Raw genomic sequence first — 18,275 nt, 5'->3', positions numbered from 1 at the left:
ATGTTTTATCCCGTTTTCTTTAATTTTTGATTTACTGTATTACCATGGCAACTGTACCTCCGGAACGATTGATCACGTGACAACACTGTCATGGCGGCGTAGGAATTTTTCAAAAAAACATAAATATTTCGTTCTAAAAACCACAAATCCACAATATGTAGTGATCTTATAGGAACAGATTTTGGTAGGAAATGTAAAGTAGTTCATGTAGTATACTGTGAATGCAGCTTTTTTTACTGGTGCTTTTGGAATGAGTTTAAAACCGCTTTTGATTGTCGGTGGTAGCATGTTCGTAGAGTTGACCTGTCAAATGCTCTGTACAATACATACACATACACTGTCAGTGTCACTGTACATGTTCTGCATGTTGATGTACATCACACTCCGACCACAGGCACAGCAGCAGAAACCACCCACCATCACCAACGTTATGATCGTCGAAGAGTGACCACTTCTGTCACCATGTTCTGTTTCTTGCTCAGGCATAGATGCAACAGGCACAACGGTCGACAGGTATAAGCCAGTTTATTAAAGTAACTAAGATATATAAAGATACAGGTCACGTGATGATTAGTAAGCTATATAAGGTATATGGTTAGTATGGTTAGTATAACGAGTAATAGGTAATATCATAACACTTTTGCGCATCCATGTCAGGTATTATTTGAGCAGTTGTTTGTTGTACTTCGTTCTGTATAAGCCCCGGACACAAAATAGAGGAATTTGAAGAAGTTTGTTTTGTCTTGGGCTTGGGGCAATGACCAGTCAATGACAATGTCATCTGTCAGTGTCATGCGTTTCACCTTGAACAAAGGATCGACTAGGCATTGTCTGAAGTCGGCTAAGGCCTTCTGACGTGTTCTGAGTACGCGCATTTGATTTGTTTTGGCACTGATTTGTCTTCTTCGAAAAGGTCTATAAGTTAAGTACCGGGTTGATTGGTATGTCTATAAAGTCACAGACTTAGTGAGCCCCCTTCGCTTCTGGCTTTTTGTTGAGGGAGTTCCCCGAACCCCACCCCCCCCCCCAAAACCCCCTTGTTAGTTGTTGGGACCCTCCTGTCCATTCCATAATTCCAAACTTTGGCCTTTTTCAGATGATCTTGGATGAACTGTCATTATGATCGAACATCTTCAATTAGCTTCACAAGGGACTGTGGATCAGTAACATCTCAAGTCAAGGTTTCCAGAGGCAAGTAGCCCACCGGGGCCGCAAGGTCCCCAAGGAATTGTCCAGATGTTCCGAGCACAGATTAGTTCTCCGACGAGTTATGGCGCAACCTCGGGAATGTCATCATACAAATCATCGTCACCGAAGCCAACAAGACGTGTAACAACATACACGAGCAGCTATGCTGCGCCACCTAGCAGTGCTGGTCGGTACAGCCACAGGACGGATATGACACGAACTGGTGGAACTGGAAGGCCTTTGCCAAACGGGCCGGGTCCGCTTGACTCTTCAGGGCGGAAACTAGAACCTGTGATGCTCAGGCCGAAAGGCCGCACAGGTGGACTCCCGCCTGGTCCAGTCAAAGCCGACCACAGCCAAAAGCCCTCAACGCTACCACGAAAAAACTCATGGAAGCACAACGATTGGCTGGATGAAGATTTCCCGACGCCGCGCTTGGACCCGACGAAGAAGTCCCGCAGCATAGGTGATCTGAGTCTAGCGTCTAGCATAGACCGAATGTCCGTGTCGGGGAATTCCGTATCTTCCACCAACAAATACAGTAACTTTGGCAGCCAAAACAGTTTGCGTGATATTGGACGGCGCGACTCCACATCATCCAGAACCGGTTATATCGAGTCGATAGCCACAGGATACGTTCCGACTTCTACGTACTTTAAGACTAATTCGGATTCATATCGCTACAATAATGAAGAGAAATCAAAAATTACAGCGAAGTTTATCCCGGACACGTCTACTCGCAGAGTATGTGACCTTGATCGTGAATCTCCTGGAGGGACATGTAGAGTGTCGTCGGGATCGCGTGGATCACCAAGTGTAAGTGATGTGATTTGCCAGTGGAACCCCCAGTAGTGGACACCTCTGTAGTCCGGACACCAAATGGGTATTTCTGTACCATTTGACCTTTGTTAAAGTATAGTATGTGCACTTCCCTGTAAACAATTAAACTTCAAATCCATACTTGCTATTACAGTAGAACCTCTCTATTAAGGACACCATCCAGACTGACAAGTGCTGTCCTTAATAGAGAGGTGTCCTGATAAGAGAGGTCAAGTTGAATGGAAACAACCTTTTTGGGACCAGTACTAGTGTCCTTAATAGAGAGGTTGTCCTTAATAGAGAGGTGTCTGCTAAGGGAGGTTCTACTGTTCTTGTATGTAAGGAGCATATGTCAGTCTCAGGGTGTCCTTACTGAGAGAGGTTCCAATTTACCGGTATTAAATGTTTGCAAATATGAATTGCTACATGTACACAAATAAAATATTCTTGCAGCCAGTTGAGCGGCCACAGAAAAAGCTTTTAAGTCATTGCCAAATTCTTACTGTCTTACAAATTTATCTTGCTCTTGCAGAGTCGAATTCAAAACATCTCCAGTAATGCAAACGGTTTCGATAGTTGTGGTTTGGTCGGGTTGCGGAATCTTGGTAACACGGTAAGTCAAGTTTATATATGCAGGAGGAGGATTGGAGGAGTCTGCTCACTTCATATCTCAGGCCTACTGAATAAGCACATCTCTCAGCCTGAGGGAAATTCGTGAGCACAATGACCCTGGCTGATTCAGTGTGAATATAACGCCATTTCATTGTGGATATAGTTTCTTCCTCTTCTTCTTCAGCATTCGCCCTGCACTTGGAGGTGATTTTCTCCAGGGAGTATTCCTCCTCCAAGGCCGGATGAGCCTTTTTAAATGTCACTACTGTTTAGGCCTAGATTGTGTTTTAATATTAGCCTAGTGACTTTGACTTGGGCCAGATGTATACAGTCCACACAAGCTACTCATGTTTCTCACTTGGTGGGTATTTTGCCTGCCCAGACATAGACGCCAGATTCAAGGAACCTTGGTTTTACGTCTTATTGGAAGGACTGTGAAGAGCCAGGAATGGTTAGTTCCTTGAAAGCCACACCAGTTTATACAGAAATACAATCCTTGGTTCTCCCCGCGATCATATCCAGGCCTATTGCGTGGTAGCCAGCAGTGTTAACTACCAGTGCCTCTACCAGGCTATTTGGTTCTGTAAATATTGCATCTTTCCCAATGTTTTTAAATCGCTGAGCACAGAGCCGGTGGCCCTTGACCATTTGATTTGAGAGTTCCACACTTATGCAAATCTTCTTACTTTGCAGTGTTTTATGAATTCAATCCTGCAGTGCCTTAGCAATACAAAGCCTCTCCTCGAGTTCTGTGCTAATGAAGATTACATTATGGATATCAATACATCTTCAAGTCATATGAAGGGAGTGCTAGTCAAAGGTAAGCCTCTCCTTGAATACTGTGTTAACAAAGATTACTTTATGGAGGTCCAGTTGGGATTGATCTCGGTGTAGGCCGTACAGGATGTCCCCAAATTAGGTCTTTTTTCTTTTAAAAAAAATATTTTTTTTAAATAATATGAACCCTGAAGCGTTTTTTGACCCCTAACATAACCAAATCTCATCCAAATGGCCTAATTTTATAGTTTTACCCTAAAAATTATGATTTTTCAGGTGTATGTGGTGATATCAAACACTAACTTTGATTTATGACGTCGCTGTTCAGGCAAATTGGCGCGATGAAATGTCCCCAAATTAAGCTAAAAAGCAAAAAAACATGTCCCCAAAATAGGCTAAAAAAATACAGGGTGTAGAGGTCTCCACGTAATTGAATTGAAAGGCCTGAATTTGACTTCAATAATGCCATTGATCCATTAACATGTTTTTAACGAATAATGCATTTCTTATTCAGCCTATGCAAATCTTATGAAGGACATCTGGAAGAAAGGACGATCGTCGGGAACCGGGTACGTTTCGCCAACATCGTTCAAAAGCAGCATTCAGCGGTTTGCGCCAAGATTTGTTGGATATAAGTAAGTTTAAAATATTTTTCTTGCAGTTAAGTTTTACTCCTTTTCTATTGGTCCAAGCGGAAGGGTGAAGGAACCTCGGCCTAATGGCTTTTCCATTCAGTGGCTGCAATCCTCTGTTTGAGATTAATGTGGGGAAGGCTCAGGCCTTGATAGGGAGCTCTTCGTTAATAGGGCTGGTGAGCGAGAAGACTCGGGTGGTGATGCTGGTGGGGGGGGGGGGGGTATATAGTTAGGCTGATACCATCATGGCAGTTGACCGAAGAAGCAGTTGGCTAGCACACAATGTCAATGATGGCGAGTAGTCGGTGGTGGGGAGAGGGGGGAGGGGGGATATAGTAAGCACGATAACACTCATAGTCTAAAAAGCCAGGGCTTCTTTTCAGTCAACAAGATGCTCAAGAATTTCTCCGCTACCTGCTTGAGGGCTTACATGAAGACGTGAATCGCGTACCCAAGCGGCCAAAACCCGAGCCACCAAATGAAAAAGAGGAGGACCTCATGAGGTAATTCATTTTACAGTCCGTCCTTTCTTTGTTAAATCTTTAGTTAATCACATGATGCAGCACTCAAAATTACTTGTTTTTCTGGGGGTTTTCGGTACGTAAAAAAGGGGGATCAGTGGCAGAGTGGTTAGAGCGCCGAGCTTATAACCAGAAGGTTGTAAGTTCGATATTCGGACAGATCAACACTGTTTCATCTTTGTATCCTTGGGCGAGGCACCTGACCCTACTTGCTTCTCTCCACCCAGGAGTAAATGGGTACCAGGCTGGCCTGGGAAGTTAACCTGTGATAGACCAGCATTCTATCCTGGGGGAGTATTACTCCTAGTCACTTAAAGCTACAGAAACCGGGATAAGCTCTGGCCGGATGAGCTGTTCGCAACTCCGGCAACAGCCCTGCTGACTTTAACTTTTTTTAACAACGTTACGTAAAGGTTGCCACAAATGTTTTTTCACCCGTTTAATTTCATGATCTGTTGCATGACTGTTTCAGAGACGGTGATAAGGCTCTACTGTACTGGAAGAGGTACATACGGATGGACTACAGCAAGATAGTTGGTAAGACATTACTTTCTTCTCCGTCTTCCTCTTCTTCTTCTTCCTCTGTCAGTTTGTGTTCAACCTGCCAAAACTATAACATCAGTCCTGTGGCAGAGTTGAAGCCGATTGTCACTTCGAGGTCCTGCTGTATTCCCTACAGTTTTCCTCGCCATTGTCGTCTGCTGGCAAGAATTTCTGCCGGTGAGACCCGACAAATTTATAAATTCTATCCCTTTGAAGAGCATGGAGTGATATTTCAGCTAGCTTTGGTAACTGGACATTATTAATATGCTCTGCGCTGTGAAATTTTTTTAGTGTGTACAAACAGCTTTTACCAATAATGAACAGGTACAGTGGAAAAAATCACAAAAACCATCAAAGGAACCAAAGTCTTGGCAAATTGCACCAATATTCGCTGGGGCTTATTTTGGCAGATTTCATAGATAAACGCAATTCACGAATATAAAAATTGCAAAAAGATATTCTTTGGTCGGAAAAACGCGATGAAGTTTTGGAATAAGCCAAAATAAAAAGCATGAAGACTTTATATTTTCCAAAATATTTGCAAATCAGAAATTTTTTTAAGTGCAAATATTTTGTTGTTTGCTGTAGTAAGTTGAGTTTGGTGAGGCCTACCCTGCCAAAAATTCATGTGCTAACCATTGGTTTGTATGTACAGTGGAACCTCCCTTAGCGGACACCTCTCTATCAAGGACAACCTCTCTATTAAGGACAACCTCTCTATTAAGGACAACCTCTCTATTAAGGACACTAGTATTGGTGCCCAAATTAGTTGTTCCCATTCAATTTGACCTCACTAATACGGACACCTCTCTATTAAGGACAGCACTTGTCCCAAAGATGTCCTTAATAGTGAGGTTCTACCGTACAAGACTAATGACCTATTGCTAATCTGCGTCTTTCTCGTTGCAGACATCTTTGTTGGACAGCTCAAGAGTACTTTGAAGTGCACCGATTGTGGATACTGCTCAACGACCTTTGACCCCTTCTGGGACCTGTCTCTGCCTATACCCAAGGTAAACATTGTACAGTGGAATCTCCCTTAGCGGACACCTCTCTATTAAGGACAACCTCACAATTAAGGACACAAGGTTTGGTCCCAAATTGGTAGTTTCCTTTCAATTTGACCTCTCTAATCAGGACACCTCTCTATTAAGGACAGCACCTGTCAGTCCCGAGGGTGTCCTTAATATAGAGGTTCTACTGTACTCATCTTTGCCCTCTTACTTGACTTGTATTTTTACTTGCTGTTCAAAGAAACAGCTATGGAAATGAGAGGTGAGCATCAACTAGCATTATTAGCTCTTTAGACAATATCGGGTGATCATAATGCAAGTTGGAGGAAACCGGAGACCCCGTAAGAAACCGAAGCTGTTGAAGCGAGTGTCTCTTTTTTTGCGATGAGAGTTGAGCATCAACTGGCATTATTAGCTCTTTAGACAATATCGGGTGATCGTAATGCAAGTAGGAGGAAACCGGAGACCCCGGGGGAAACCTAAGCTGTTGAAGAAAGTTGACCTTTCTTTCACATGAGTATGCCAGGGTTGACTGGGAATTGAACCTTGGACGTCAGAGGTTACATGTGCTGATGTTTCAGCGGAGTGTCCATAGACCTATACTAACCCACTGTTACTGTCACCAGTAAGCTCTCCCCCTTATTGCGTACAGTCCCGTTCATGTATTCCGTAATGTACATCATCTAAAAATCTGAAATATTCTACAGGGTGGCCCAGAATTATTTTCCTTTGGACAATAGAAGTCTATCGTGTATCCATTGTTTGCGGGAAAATAATTCTGGGCCACCCTGTAGTGTAATGTTCTACAGGGTGGCCCAGAATTATTTTCCTTTGGACAATAGAAGTCTACTGTATATCAATTGTGTGCGGGAAAATAATTCAGGGCCACCCTGTAGTGTTTGTGAAAGTTGAATGCACAATGAATTTCATTTTCATGTACATTTCCTTACGCGGTTGTTTCTTATTCTCATCGTCTTTGTCGTTGTTTCAGAGGAGCACGTCGGTCAACCTGGAGGACTGCATCAAACTGTTTACACAAGAGGAAGTCCTGGATGGAGATGAAAAACCGGTAAGTTTTGATGTCAGGCCAAGGTGTCCAGTTAAAACGATCCTTGTACTCCATTTCACAAAATGGCTCTCTGATTTTTGGTGATAGCGCAGAGAAAGTGAAGTATTTGAGGAAGGCATTCATGGGCCGCCTCACCTGATCGCCGCTGCGACCGGATGCCAGGGATTGGACTAGCTCTTCATCCATATCTGCTGATATAATACAATACATGACGATATACAGTAGAACCTCTCTATTACGGACACCCTCCGGACTGACAAGTGCTGTCCTTAATAGAGAGGTGTCCTGATTACAGAGGTCAAATTGAATGGAAACAACCAATTTGGGAACAATACTAGTGTCCTTAATAGAGAGGTTGTCCTTAATAGAGAGGCGTCTGCTAAGAGAGGTTCTGCTGTATGTTGTGCGCCGAACTTTGCCTTATTAAGTGTTTTACATACTTTACATTCATGTAGAAATCCACGTTTGTATCAACGAGTCTATTAAAAATCTGATACGAGGGCGAACCTGGGAAACGTTACACTACTTCTGCTTGTCCTAAAGTTTCTAAAATGTTTCTTTCAGACATGTGCAAGATGTAAAGGGAGAAGGAGATGTACCAAGAGTTTCTCTATGCAGAAGTTCCCCAAGATTCTCGTGCTTCATATCCTTTGAAATTGAAACGAGGGTCTTTTTATGAGGCCACACCAATTTAATATTGCGGATTACACTTACAGGCAAGGAGGCAAATCTTTGTTTTTTGGTCATTAACAGAAAAAGAAGAAAAAAGCACTAAAAATTATTTAAGATTAAAAATATTAGCCAGTCCAAATACTGTACTCCTCTATCATCAAACAAACGAAAAGAGCTGTTTTGTGAACAAGTACAGGGTGTAAAGAAATAGTCTTGCTACTTTTAAAGTTGAATACAGACATTTTTGGAAACAGGTTTTTTCAAAAATAGTTTCTATAGAAAAATTGGGGGTTTCACTACTATCTTTTTATGGCAAGCAACAGATTCAGAAAGAAATGCTTTTGAAACTATTCAAATTTAAAAGTCACAAGATTGTTTCTTTACACACAGTACTTGATCTGAAAACAGCTTGATTCTTGAATGTTTGATGGAAGAGGAGCATTGGGCTGGCTAAAAATGCTCTCGCCTCGTCTTATACAAAAAATAATTTTACTTCAGTTCTTCTTCTGCTCGTTCGCTCTAGACAGTCAAGTCTGATCTTCTGATGTATTCTATGGTGTTTCGCAGCTGTTGGAGGTCTCCATAGAGCTGGTCTTGTAGGCTGGTACCTTCTGGCCAGATGTCTTTTCTCAGAGCTGCCAATCTCGCATTTTACTTCAGTTGAAAGTTTCCAATGACAAGGAACCTTTTGGACTGAGGTGAAATGACTAAAAGGTACCAACTGTATAGTACCCCCAGGTATATGGCACGGCTTAACCCGCCGGCCATGAGGGAATTCCTTTATGGCCCAGTGGTTGGCCCCAGAGTGGAAGTTAAGCAACGTTGAGCGCGATCAACCTTTGGATCAGTGACCGGCGCGTACAATACATCTGGCAGACCTTCCTACGCGATGCGAGCTCTGGATTTGTAGTTCGGTACTGAGACGCATGAAGCGCTAAGTAGGATCGCGGACGATCCATCTCTGCCGTAGGGGGAATGATGTATAGTACCCCCAGGTATATGGAACGGCTTAACCCGCCGGCCATGAGGGAATTCCTTTATGGCCCAGTGGTTGGCGCGTTGGCCCCAGAGTGGGAGTTAAGCAACGTTGAGCGCGGTCAACCTTTGGATCGGTGACCGGCGCGTACAATACACCAACAGGGTGGCTTCACACAATGTTTTGCATCACCTGTGCAACCGGGAGTTGTTGATTAGTTTGTCATATTGCTGCCTTAACTTTACCCAGATCTAAAGCGGTTTTCCCAGGAAAGATATCGGGGTAAACTGACAACGTCCGTCAACTTTCCACTGAAAGATCTCGATCTCTCACCATTTACTGCTGATAAGAGTAAGTACGCTGAACCTGGAGAATGGGCTCCCCAACTTGTCGAGAATTGGCTCCCCAACTTGTCGAGAATCGGCTCCCCAACTTGTCGATAATCAAACAGGCATTCCAACTTGAGTTACACCCAAATCATTTCAACTTGAACCTAGCATATTCGCTCTTAGTGATAGTATCCAATATGGCAACATCAAATGATTTTTGCCGTCGGCTTTTTTTTACCTTTTTCGGTGTTTCTCTGGTATAAAACTCGACCTTCCAACATTCCCTGTAGAGGAGCACCAGTGTCTCCCCCTAGCAGATTCGTTCGGCAACTACACAATTGTCCAACGATGTCCGATCAGTGACGTTTTCCCATCTTTCCAGGTGTTGGTGGCGGCAAGTACAATCTCTACGCAGTCTCCAACCACTCGGGTACAACATATTCTGGGCATTATACCGCTTACTGTAAGCACCCCTATACTGGAGATTGGCACGAGTACAATGACAGCAGGTAAGAGTCTGCAGACAATTCATGTGAGCAGGGGTATTATTCTGATGCTTTCGACATTGGTCATCAACCTCCCAATTTTGTTGCAGTTACAAAGTTGGCAGGCTTTGCAAGTTCATCCAGTGATCGTCACAGAATGACTCTTTGCCTCTTCTGGCCGCATCTCTCATTGATACTATAAAAAGCTCTAGATGGTGAATATTTGTAACGGTTTAAAAACACTAAAAGCTTTTCAAAAAGAACTTACTCTTTAAAGGCCTACGCTGTTCATTAAAAATTTGAATTTGTAATTGAATTTGAAAATGTCGAATTGCGGAAATACGTACTAAATATAAATTTCAACATTGCCGTTGTGTAGACTGATATACAAATACTATGAGTACCAAGTTTTAACAAATTTGTATTCACAATAACTGCACTACGGCATTGTGTATTAGTGCATTTCTATTTAACTGGACCACGAGTAATAATGAACGGTGTACCCCTTTAAGAGTAGGTTACCTTTGGGATCACTGGTTTCCTCCTACTTGCATTACAATCGCCCAATATCGTTTATAGAGCTACATGAAAATACCTCCTAGCATATGTTCTGCTCTCTGATCAATAATTTTGAAAATACATCTACATGTGGAACCAGAGAATCAGGGGAAAAGTGGTTCAGGGTTTCCGCCAGGATTAAATTTGAGGGGGGCAAAAAAAATTTTCTTTTTCTAAATTTTCTTTTTCTAAAAGAAAAAAAAAAAAATTTTCTAAAATTTTTTTTTCTTAAAAGGTGTTTCTGACCCCTCCTGAGACGTTTTTTGGCCCTAAAACCGCTACAATTGGCTCCCAAATGCTCTTATTTTACATATCAAATCATGAAAATTACTCATTTGACAGTAAAACAAACTTTAGTGCTCAAAATTAAGGGGGGGATATCCCCCCTTGAAATATTTTAGGGGGGGGATGAATCCCCCATCCCCCCTCTGGCGGAAACCTTGTGGTTAGAATGACGGGCTTAATGCTCAGGAAAACGGGATAAGCTGTGGCCGGATGAGCTGTTCGCAGCTCAGGCAGCCGCCCAAGCGAGTTTGTTAAACTAGTGTGAGTACTAATCCTGTCCAAAACTGAGCTCCAATAATTGCTTAATCGTTTTCTTCCAGGGTTCACCCGTATTCGGCGAGGAGCGTGTCATCTTCGGAAGGATATGTGCTGTTCTACGAATCAATGGGCGCATCATCACGGTTATGACCGCAAAAACATTTATCAAAGTTGCAGCCTGTCTCAAAAAAAATGTTGGTTTTGCTAATTTTGCATGTAACCGATTTTATGCAATAAGATTATTGCAGACGTGATCGTCGGGTGGGTTCGATGCCTTATTATGAGATTGAACAGAACGTTTTAAAAAATGTAACGAACCAATCATGTTTTATTGTGAGGATTGTTTTCTGTTGCACGAAAAACGTGTCAAGTTATTTGCAACATGGTGCCCCGTGCTTGGTCTATAAGTAAGAAGGGCTATTTTTATTTCAATGATATATCAAGATTACGACACAATCGAAATTATTCCTTGGCACCAATGATGATATCTGACGCTTTCGTGTGTGCCTCTCACTTTTAGGGAGGAATTTCTACATATCCACAAGAAGATCTTTCATCAGCGGGTAAAACTGGTAAATATTTGATCACAGGTCATCAGTTTCGGTCGCAGGTACCGATGACTAACGCACACAAGCAATTATCATCACATGCAACTCAAATCGCTTGTAGTCTATCGAGAAAATGTTTGTATTTGTCTGTTTATTAGCTGGAAATGAAATAGAGACTTTTCCCCTTCTTCTCAACAGCTTGACCTTAAAGGGTTTCGCGAACGAGAGGTTTTGTTACAGTGAGTTGCGATTATCATTGCATAAGACAAAAATCACCTGTCTGCAGGTGGCTGCGACAAAAGACGGATGTCACTGCAACACTTCAATAAACATCAAATCCAGCACTGACCAGTTTCACCTGCAGACAAGTGATCTTTTGTCACTCATCACGGTGACAATTATCGTATGTCGCTGCGATAAAAATCATTCTTTTGCGGGGCACTTAAATCTATGGTGTAATCTTATCCTGACCCTCCTGGTGCTTTACAATCCTGCTCAGATATTTAACTGCTAAGTTTCGAATTTATGCTGAATTCTGCTTCAGATTTTGTAAAAAATACTTCCAATAATTTTTTTTGAATTTATGCAAATTGTTGTTTTGCTGTGAGCTCCACACCATGAATCTTTCGGTGAATTGAATCATTTAAGTATCGGTACAAAAAAGGGTCAATTATTTCAAGTTATGAAATTTATTTTCCACGTAAAAATTTTCCTGAGAATCTGAAAAGTAGGAAAAAGGAATGAGAGATTTTACCATGATTGAACTCGTTGCTTTCGTGAAACATTTTCAGTGACAAAACTCGGTAGCCTCGGTTATTGTGTTATCAATATTGTAAGGTGCAGCGCCCCCTATAGAGGCCATGCAGATGACATCATTACATCATTGAACATGACGCCAAATTATAATCCCACCGCTTTTTAATTTGTGACCTTTATGATTCTCAAACTGCTGACTTTGAATTTTGTATACGTTGCCGGGAACCGTTACTGCTTGTGAGTCGCATACGACTATAAAAAGCGCTGTTGTAAAAGTTATTTATAGTTTATTGGGAATGTTTTGAGTTGACTCCAACAGGGTTTCCGCCAAGATTAAATTTGAGGGGAGCAAAAAAAAATTTTTTTTTCTTAAAAAGGTTATGACCCCTCCTGAGACGTTTTTTGGCCCTAAAACCGCTACAATTGGCTCCCAAATGCTCTTATTTTACATATCAAATCATGAAAATTACTCATTTGACAGTAAAACAAACTTTAGTGCTCAAAATTAAGGGGGGGATATCCCCCTTGAAATATTTTAGGGGGGGATGAATCCCCCCATCCCCCCTCTGGCGGAAACCCTGACTCCAAGTCATGCTTGAAGTGTCGTGATGGATTGTGTGTGGCAGAGCACTGTTAAATTGATACTATGATGTGATTTACAACTTTGCGGAAATACGTCCGTTTTTAATTGTTAATCACAAATGTAAAGCTCAAATTTTCCATTTTTGATTAGATTTATTATAAAATCGGTGAATGTAAACCACCGCGACCGCGAAAAATGTTCATGTTGTGACGTCATCAATGAAAACGGCGAAGCGAGCCGTCCGAGCGGGATTAAACCATCAATTTCTAGAAAATGTGCATTTCGATTCGAAAACCTTACCGATTTATGAGAAAGTGACGTAATCATTTGTCAAAAACAGCTAAAACATTATATGGTGAAATTTGACATGAGTTACCCTTTAAGTTCCGTATCCATCTGTAGGAAATAAGTTGCAAATCTCGAGTCGTGAAAAAAATGGCAAATGTTGAATCCATGTCGATTGCGTGGGGGACAGGGTTCACATTGACTTCTGCATAATTGGCTGGTGGTGAGGTTAGGGATCCGTGTTGATATCTTCCTCATCGGATTTTAGCATCGGTTAAGAAGTGTAACGATTGAGACCACGCGATAATTGTGATAAAATCATGTACAGTTAGTCGAATCGTTTTATATTATTGTTTTATAACTTTGTATCATGCTGTGCATAGTCTTCGTAAGTTATGTAGTGTAAATAGTGTACATATGTGAATAGTGACTTAGGCGACCACACTTTTGTACTGTACTTGAGACGATCACTTTGTACATTGTAGATTGTAGGCTAATTTCGTATCGTTCAGGCCCGGTTGGAGACAAGACCACAATTGATTTTTTAAGCCTTTTAGCAGTTAAATTGTCAATGTTTGACCGCGACGCATCAAAGAATGCGTCAAGTAGTGAAACTGAAATTCGGATATGATATACGGGTTAGTCTTGCGAGTAACTGGTGCGATTTAAATTGGTGATTGACCACGGAAATTTTTTTTTAAATTGACAAGTTTGACACAAGTTGACATTTTTACCCATATCGGCCATTTTCACTCCAAATTTGAACCACCCACCTATGGCCAGGTTGTCGAAATTCAAAATTATTTTTTTACCAAACAATTCCTTTATATCTGTAGACTTGCCACAGCAAATATTTTTTCAATACCTCTCCAAATATGTACTTGAGAGTAAAAAACATGCACTCGTCTAATTGATAGGCCTCGACCCTCCAACCTATGAATATTCATTAGTGGACTTGTCACGTTGTCTAGTTGACGTTCGATAGAGAGAATAGGGAGTTTCTGCATCGCTTACGATTACGATTTCAAAGTCGTAATCGTAATACTCTCAAAACCGGCATGAACCTAAAATTTTGTTTCCGCATTCACACCAACGACTTGGTGTACTGTAGTATACATGCTTCCCGAAATTGGTGGCTTGCATTGGAACTAACTTTTCCCCCCTTGTCCGTCATCAAAGGCATTCAAGTGTGTTGGTCTACCATGACTATCTCCTTTGTCCCTCTACCAAAAGGCCTAGTTTCCCCTTATGACATCACTATTTCGGACACTCAGCGCCCCATTTCTGGAAAGGTGTATAGGCCCTATACTCTGCTCTCATGCTCTGGGTGCACTTTTCTCGGCGCTAAAACATGATCAAAATCGCCGTTGATCAAATTAAATGCAGTTCCTATGTTTGACAGATATGTTCTAAAGTATTCTTCAATGAATATTTCACCTTGAATTTGAATGTAGCATGGAAAATAGGCTTGTCGCTAATCCATGTAATCGTTTTTCGACTTACGAAGATCAGCCGGAATCCTCGTAAGAACGAGACGAAAGTACCATCGACGATTTCGCTGTGGATGACGTAGCACCAAAAATCGATGACATCAAACACAAATCATAATCGTAATCGTAAGCGATGCGGAAACTCGCTAATAGCACCGGTTGTCAATTAGCATTTGCAGTAGCATTGCCATTATGTGCTAATGTAGCTTGGAAATTAATTTCACTGAAAGTGACAACGTTAGTTGAGCTAATACGATTCGTTCGAATGCCAATTGAGCAGCTGGGTTGTGGTCAGTTTTAGAGATTTTAAACAAAATTTCGTCATCAATATCAAAATTTGTTTCAAAATATCATGATCAGTTCAAATGTTTTTTTGAGAATGAGAAGGGTGCCCCCTGGAACCGCATATACTGTTTGCTTCTCTTGTTAAAGGAGTACGCCGTTTGTAATTCCTAGTGGTCCAGGAAAATAGAAATGCAGTTATACACAATGCCGTAGTGCAGTTATTATGCATACAAATTTGCTGAAACTTGGTATTCATAGTATTTGTATATCTGTCTACACAACGGCAATGTTGAAATTTATATTTGGTACATATTTTCTATATCTGAAAGCTTCAAATTCAATTACAAATTTCAAATATTTAACAAATGGCGTTGGCCTTTAAGAAGATCTTTCAGAGCATAAACAAAATACTTAATTGGTCAGTAATCCTAGTAATCCTTTTAGGAATTCCACCCCACCCCACCCCTTCCCATTCATAAAAATTGAAACAAATCAAATACATGTAGATTCATATCTCTCATCAACTTGAGCTTGTTTTGTGCTCAAAACTGTATCTCGTTTATATTTGTTTGATTTTATTGCTAAACTGTTGACATTATCGTACGATTTCATTAACTGTTATTTATTCTTTTAACTTACAATTTATGTATGCTAACTTCCCTAATTTCAGTGGATCGATATTAAAGGTGGAATATCGTGAGCCATCATTATGTAATGCATTCTGTTACAACGTTCGTTAAAAAAGGTCATTTAGCTCTTACAGACCAAAACGATAAATCATTAGCCCTTTCGGAAACCCCTGGTCATACACATGTGTTTTTTCCTTTTCATGAAATTTATCATTGCATCACATTGGAGGATACCTATGACTGTTCTGCATTGAGAAAGCTAGTGATTTTGGTCAAAAAGCAAAATTATGACTCCTTAAAGTGATACTATGATGTGATTTACAACTTTGCGGAAATACATCCGTTTTTAATTGTTGATCACAAATGTAAAGCTCAAATTTTCCATTTTTGATTAGATTTATTATAAAATTGCTGAATGTAAACCACCACGACCGCGAAAATGTTCATGTTGTGACGTCATCAACGAAAACGGCATCGAAGCGAGCCGTCCGGGCGGGATTAAACCATCAATTTCTAGAAAATGTGCATTTCGGTTCGAAAACCTTGCCGATTTATGAGAAGTCGTAGTCATTTGTCAAAAACAGCTAAAACATTATTTGGTGAAATTTGACACGAGTTACCCTTTAAGGCCTAAAAAGGTGTTTTGACGTTTAAAACTTGGTTCTTTTTTAGATCTGAAAAATGTTGTAGATTCTAATGATCTAAAATCTACAACATTTTCTCGATTTTTTGAGAATGGCCACATTCATCTACGGGGAAAGCTGAGGTAAATCACGGCAGTATGGGGCGGGAAAGATATTATGTGTCTGTTATTTGTAGTACAGTAGAACTTCCCTTACATAGGACACCCCTGGGACTGTCATATGCTGTCCTTAATAGAGAGGTGTCCTGATTAGAGAGGTCAAATTGAGTGGAAACAGCCAATTTGGGACCAAAACTAGTTTCCATAATGGAGAGGATGTCCTTAAAAGAGAGGTGTCTGCTAAGGGAGGTTCCACTGTAAACATAATTTATTTTCTTAAAAATAACATTGTTAAGCTGAACTGTTGAATCTGCTTCCGGTTTGTTGAATTTTTTCTTCTCAAGCGCACTGCAAACAGGAAATATTTGTTGCTGCGATAAAAAAGATTGCTTGTCTGCAGATAAAAAATTAGTAATCGCCAGGTCTTATTGTGATCGCAGATTGCAGCCATCACCGATTCTTGTCACAATAACCTGCAATGAAAACTGCAGACGAGAGATTTTGCAAACAAGCAAACTGCAAACAAGCAATCATGATCGCTGCAACGAAAATTGCCTGTCTACAGGGCGCTTTATGAATTTGCTTGAGTAAAATGCTGTGGTGTGTCCCATGTTGTTGCAGTCTCTAATGGCTTTTGAATACCCTGGTAAAGTATACTGCGAAATCCCCTTTAAATATGACAACACAGTATCATGTTTTGGTATAAACATGAATGCAAACATTTCACAAAAACAGATCTTTATTTTCACCCTTGATACTTTCACTTTGCTGTAAATCTTGAGATTTTTGGGAGTGTTGAAATTTTGCAAGTAAATCGTATAATTTATTTTTCCCTGTTCCAGTTTGTAGTCTTTCAAGTTTGCAATCCGGATAAAAAGAAAGTTTAGTGGTGCCACTGTGTGGTGTCCTCGAAACTGCTCCGATTCATGAAGGAGAATGTTTCCCGCCTGAGGTTTTTACTGGGCCATCCAAAACTCTCCCTTTATGTAAGCGTTTGCTGCATGTTCCTTTAATTCGCCGATGTTTTAAACTTAACTCATTTGTATCAATCTAGCTGTAGATTTTTAAGTAGGGCCTATACTGTAAGGCCAGAGTTTTTTTATTGTTTGGTTCTCTGGTATTCAGCTGGCAGGGGGAGGGTCAGAGAAAATTTTAAAAATAAAAGTTTGTCTAAGGGAAAACACTTCACAAATATTTATTTGTTTATGCCAATTTTGTTGATATCAAAAACTCTTGCTTGGGAAGAGGAATGAAAATAAACGTAGTCCTTTATTTTTTGGATTTGGAAACTTTTTGGGATGGGGGAATAAAAATCAAAATAATTTTTTCCTTTATGGGATTTGACAAAAATTTTATGCCAGGGATACCGTTAACCAAACCATAATAAAAAAACCCACCTAAACCTTTAGAAATTGTAGCCTTTGTAAATTTTCCAGTCATTGACTATCAGGGATGTTAATTTAAAGGGACACTGTAGGCAGGAGCCAGGTAGTTCAGATCAAGTTGGATGAGGTCGCCGATAGGGGTCTCTGCTTTCTCACAGAACATCGAAACGATTCACGCTTGTTTGGGAAATATATCATTGAATAAAACATGATCCAGTCGCCGAAATAGTATACTCAGATACTATAGTTCTATAGTCAGTCGATGACTACCAATTTGACTCCCTAGCTCTTGCCTATAGCCCCCCTTTAATAGAATGTGTATTTGAGAACTATTTATTATTTGAATGGGATTGATACTGTTGCTAATGAAATAAATCTCAACTCTAGTTATGAATTGAAACAGACTTGACCTTCTTTTATTTTGCCAAACCCTTCTTGACAAGGGCAGTTTAAGGGTGACTATTTGCCTCACCATTCTGGCTAGAACTTGAAATCCCAAAGCATTTAAAACTCTTTCAAATTGAAGTGAATGCCAATATCAATGCTTAGGAGTCAGTTCTAGTTTTTCAAAGAACTGACTCCCACACTTAAAATTAACATTCACTTCATTTTGAAGGAGTTCTGATTGCTTCATGATTTCAATTTTTTGCCAAAATGATAGCCAACCCTTCCCACCTATAAAGCCTCCTTCAGCTGATCAGTTTTAGTCCGTAAATTCCAGATTGTTCCACTGGGAAAAGAAAACACCGACATTGAGGTACATCCAGTGCGACAGGAAATTACTGAGAAGTTTACAAAACCGACAACAACGACGGAAAATTTGCGACCTTGA

General features: G+C 40.6%; 1 protein-coding gene across 1 annotated transcript; it reads left to right on the top strand.

Moving 5' to 3' along the window:
- Window positions 1-85: 85 nt before the first annotated feature.
- On the top strand, window positions 86-17,824 carry LOC135502602 (ubiquitin carboxyl-terminal hydrolase 2-like). The gene is made up of 13 exons (XM_064795551.1): window positions 86-184; window positions 1,097-2,004; window positions 2,540-2,620; window positions 3,313-3,439; window positions 3,911-4,031; window positions 4,415-4,534; window positions 5,025-5,089; window positions 6,005-6,108; window positions 7,100-7,177; window positions 7,742-7,820; window positions 9,075-9,176; window positions 9,537-9,663; window positions 10,803-17,824. Exons 2-13 carry the CDS (start codon window positions 1,237-1,239, stop codon window positions 10,888-10,890), a joined length of 1,860 nt encoding a protein of 619 aa, XP_064651621.1. The 5' UTR covers window positions 86-184; window positions 1,097-1,236; the 3' UTR covers window positions 10,891-17,824.
- The last annotated feature ends 451 nt before the right edge of the window (window positions 17,825-18,275 follow it).

The sequence above is a fragment of the Lineus longissimus genome, chromosome 18 (genome assembly GCF_910592395.1).
Source record: "Lineus longissimus chromosome 18, tnLinLong1.2, whole genome shotgun sequence".
NCBI classification, from domain to species: Eukaryota; Metazoa; Nemertea; class Pilidiophora; order Heteronemertea; family Lineidae; genus Lineus; species Lineus longissimus.
This window is presented reverse-complemented; position numbering and strand designations above follow the sequence as displayed.

Coding starts and splice junctions, on each gene's coding strand:
- LOC135502602 (XM_064795551.1), top strand. CDS start 1,237: ATGTTCCGAGCACAGATTAGTTCTCCGACGAGTTATGGCGCAACCTCG. Junction 5,090..6,004: donor GGACTACAGCAAGATAGTTG/GTAAGACATTAC, acceptor TTCTCGTTGCAG/ACATCTTTGTTGGACAGCTC. Junction 9,177..9,536: donor ACCATTTACTGCTGATAAGA/GTAAGTACGCTG, acceptor CCATCTTTCCAG/GTGTTGGTGGCGGCAAGTAC.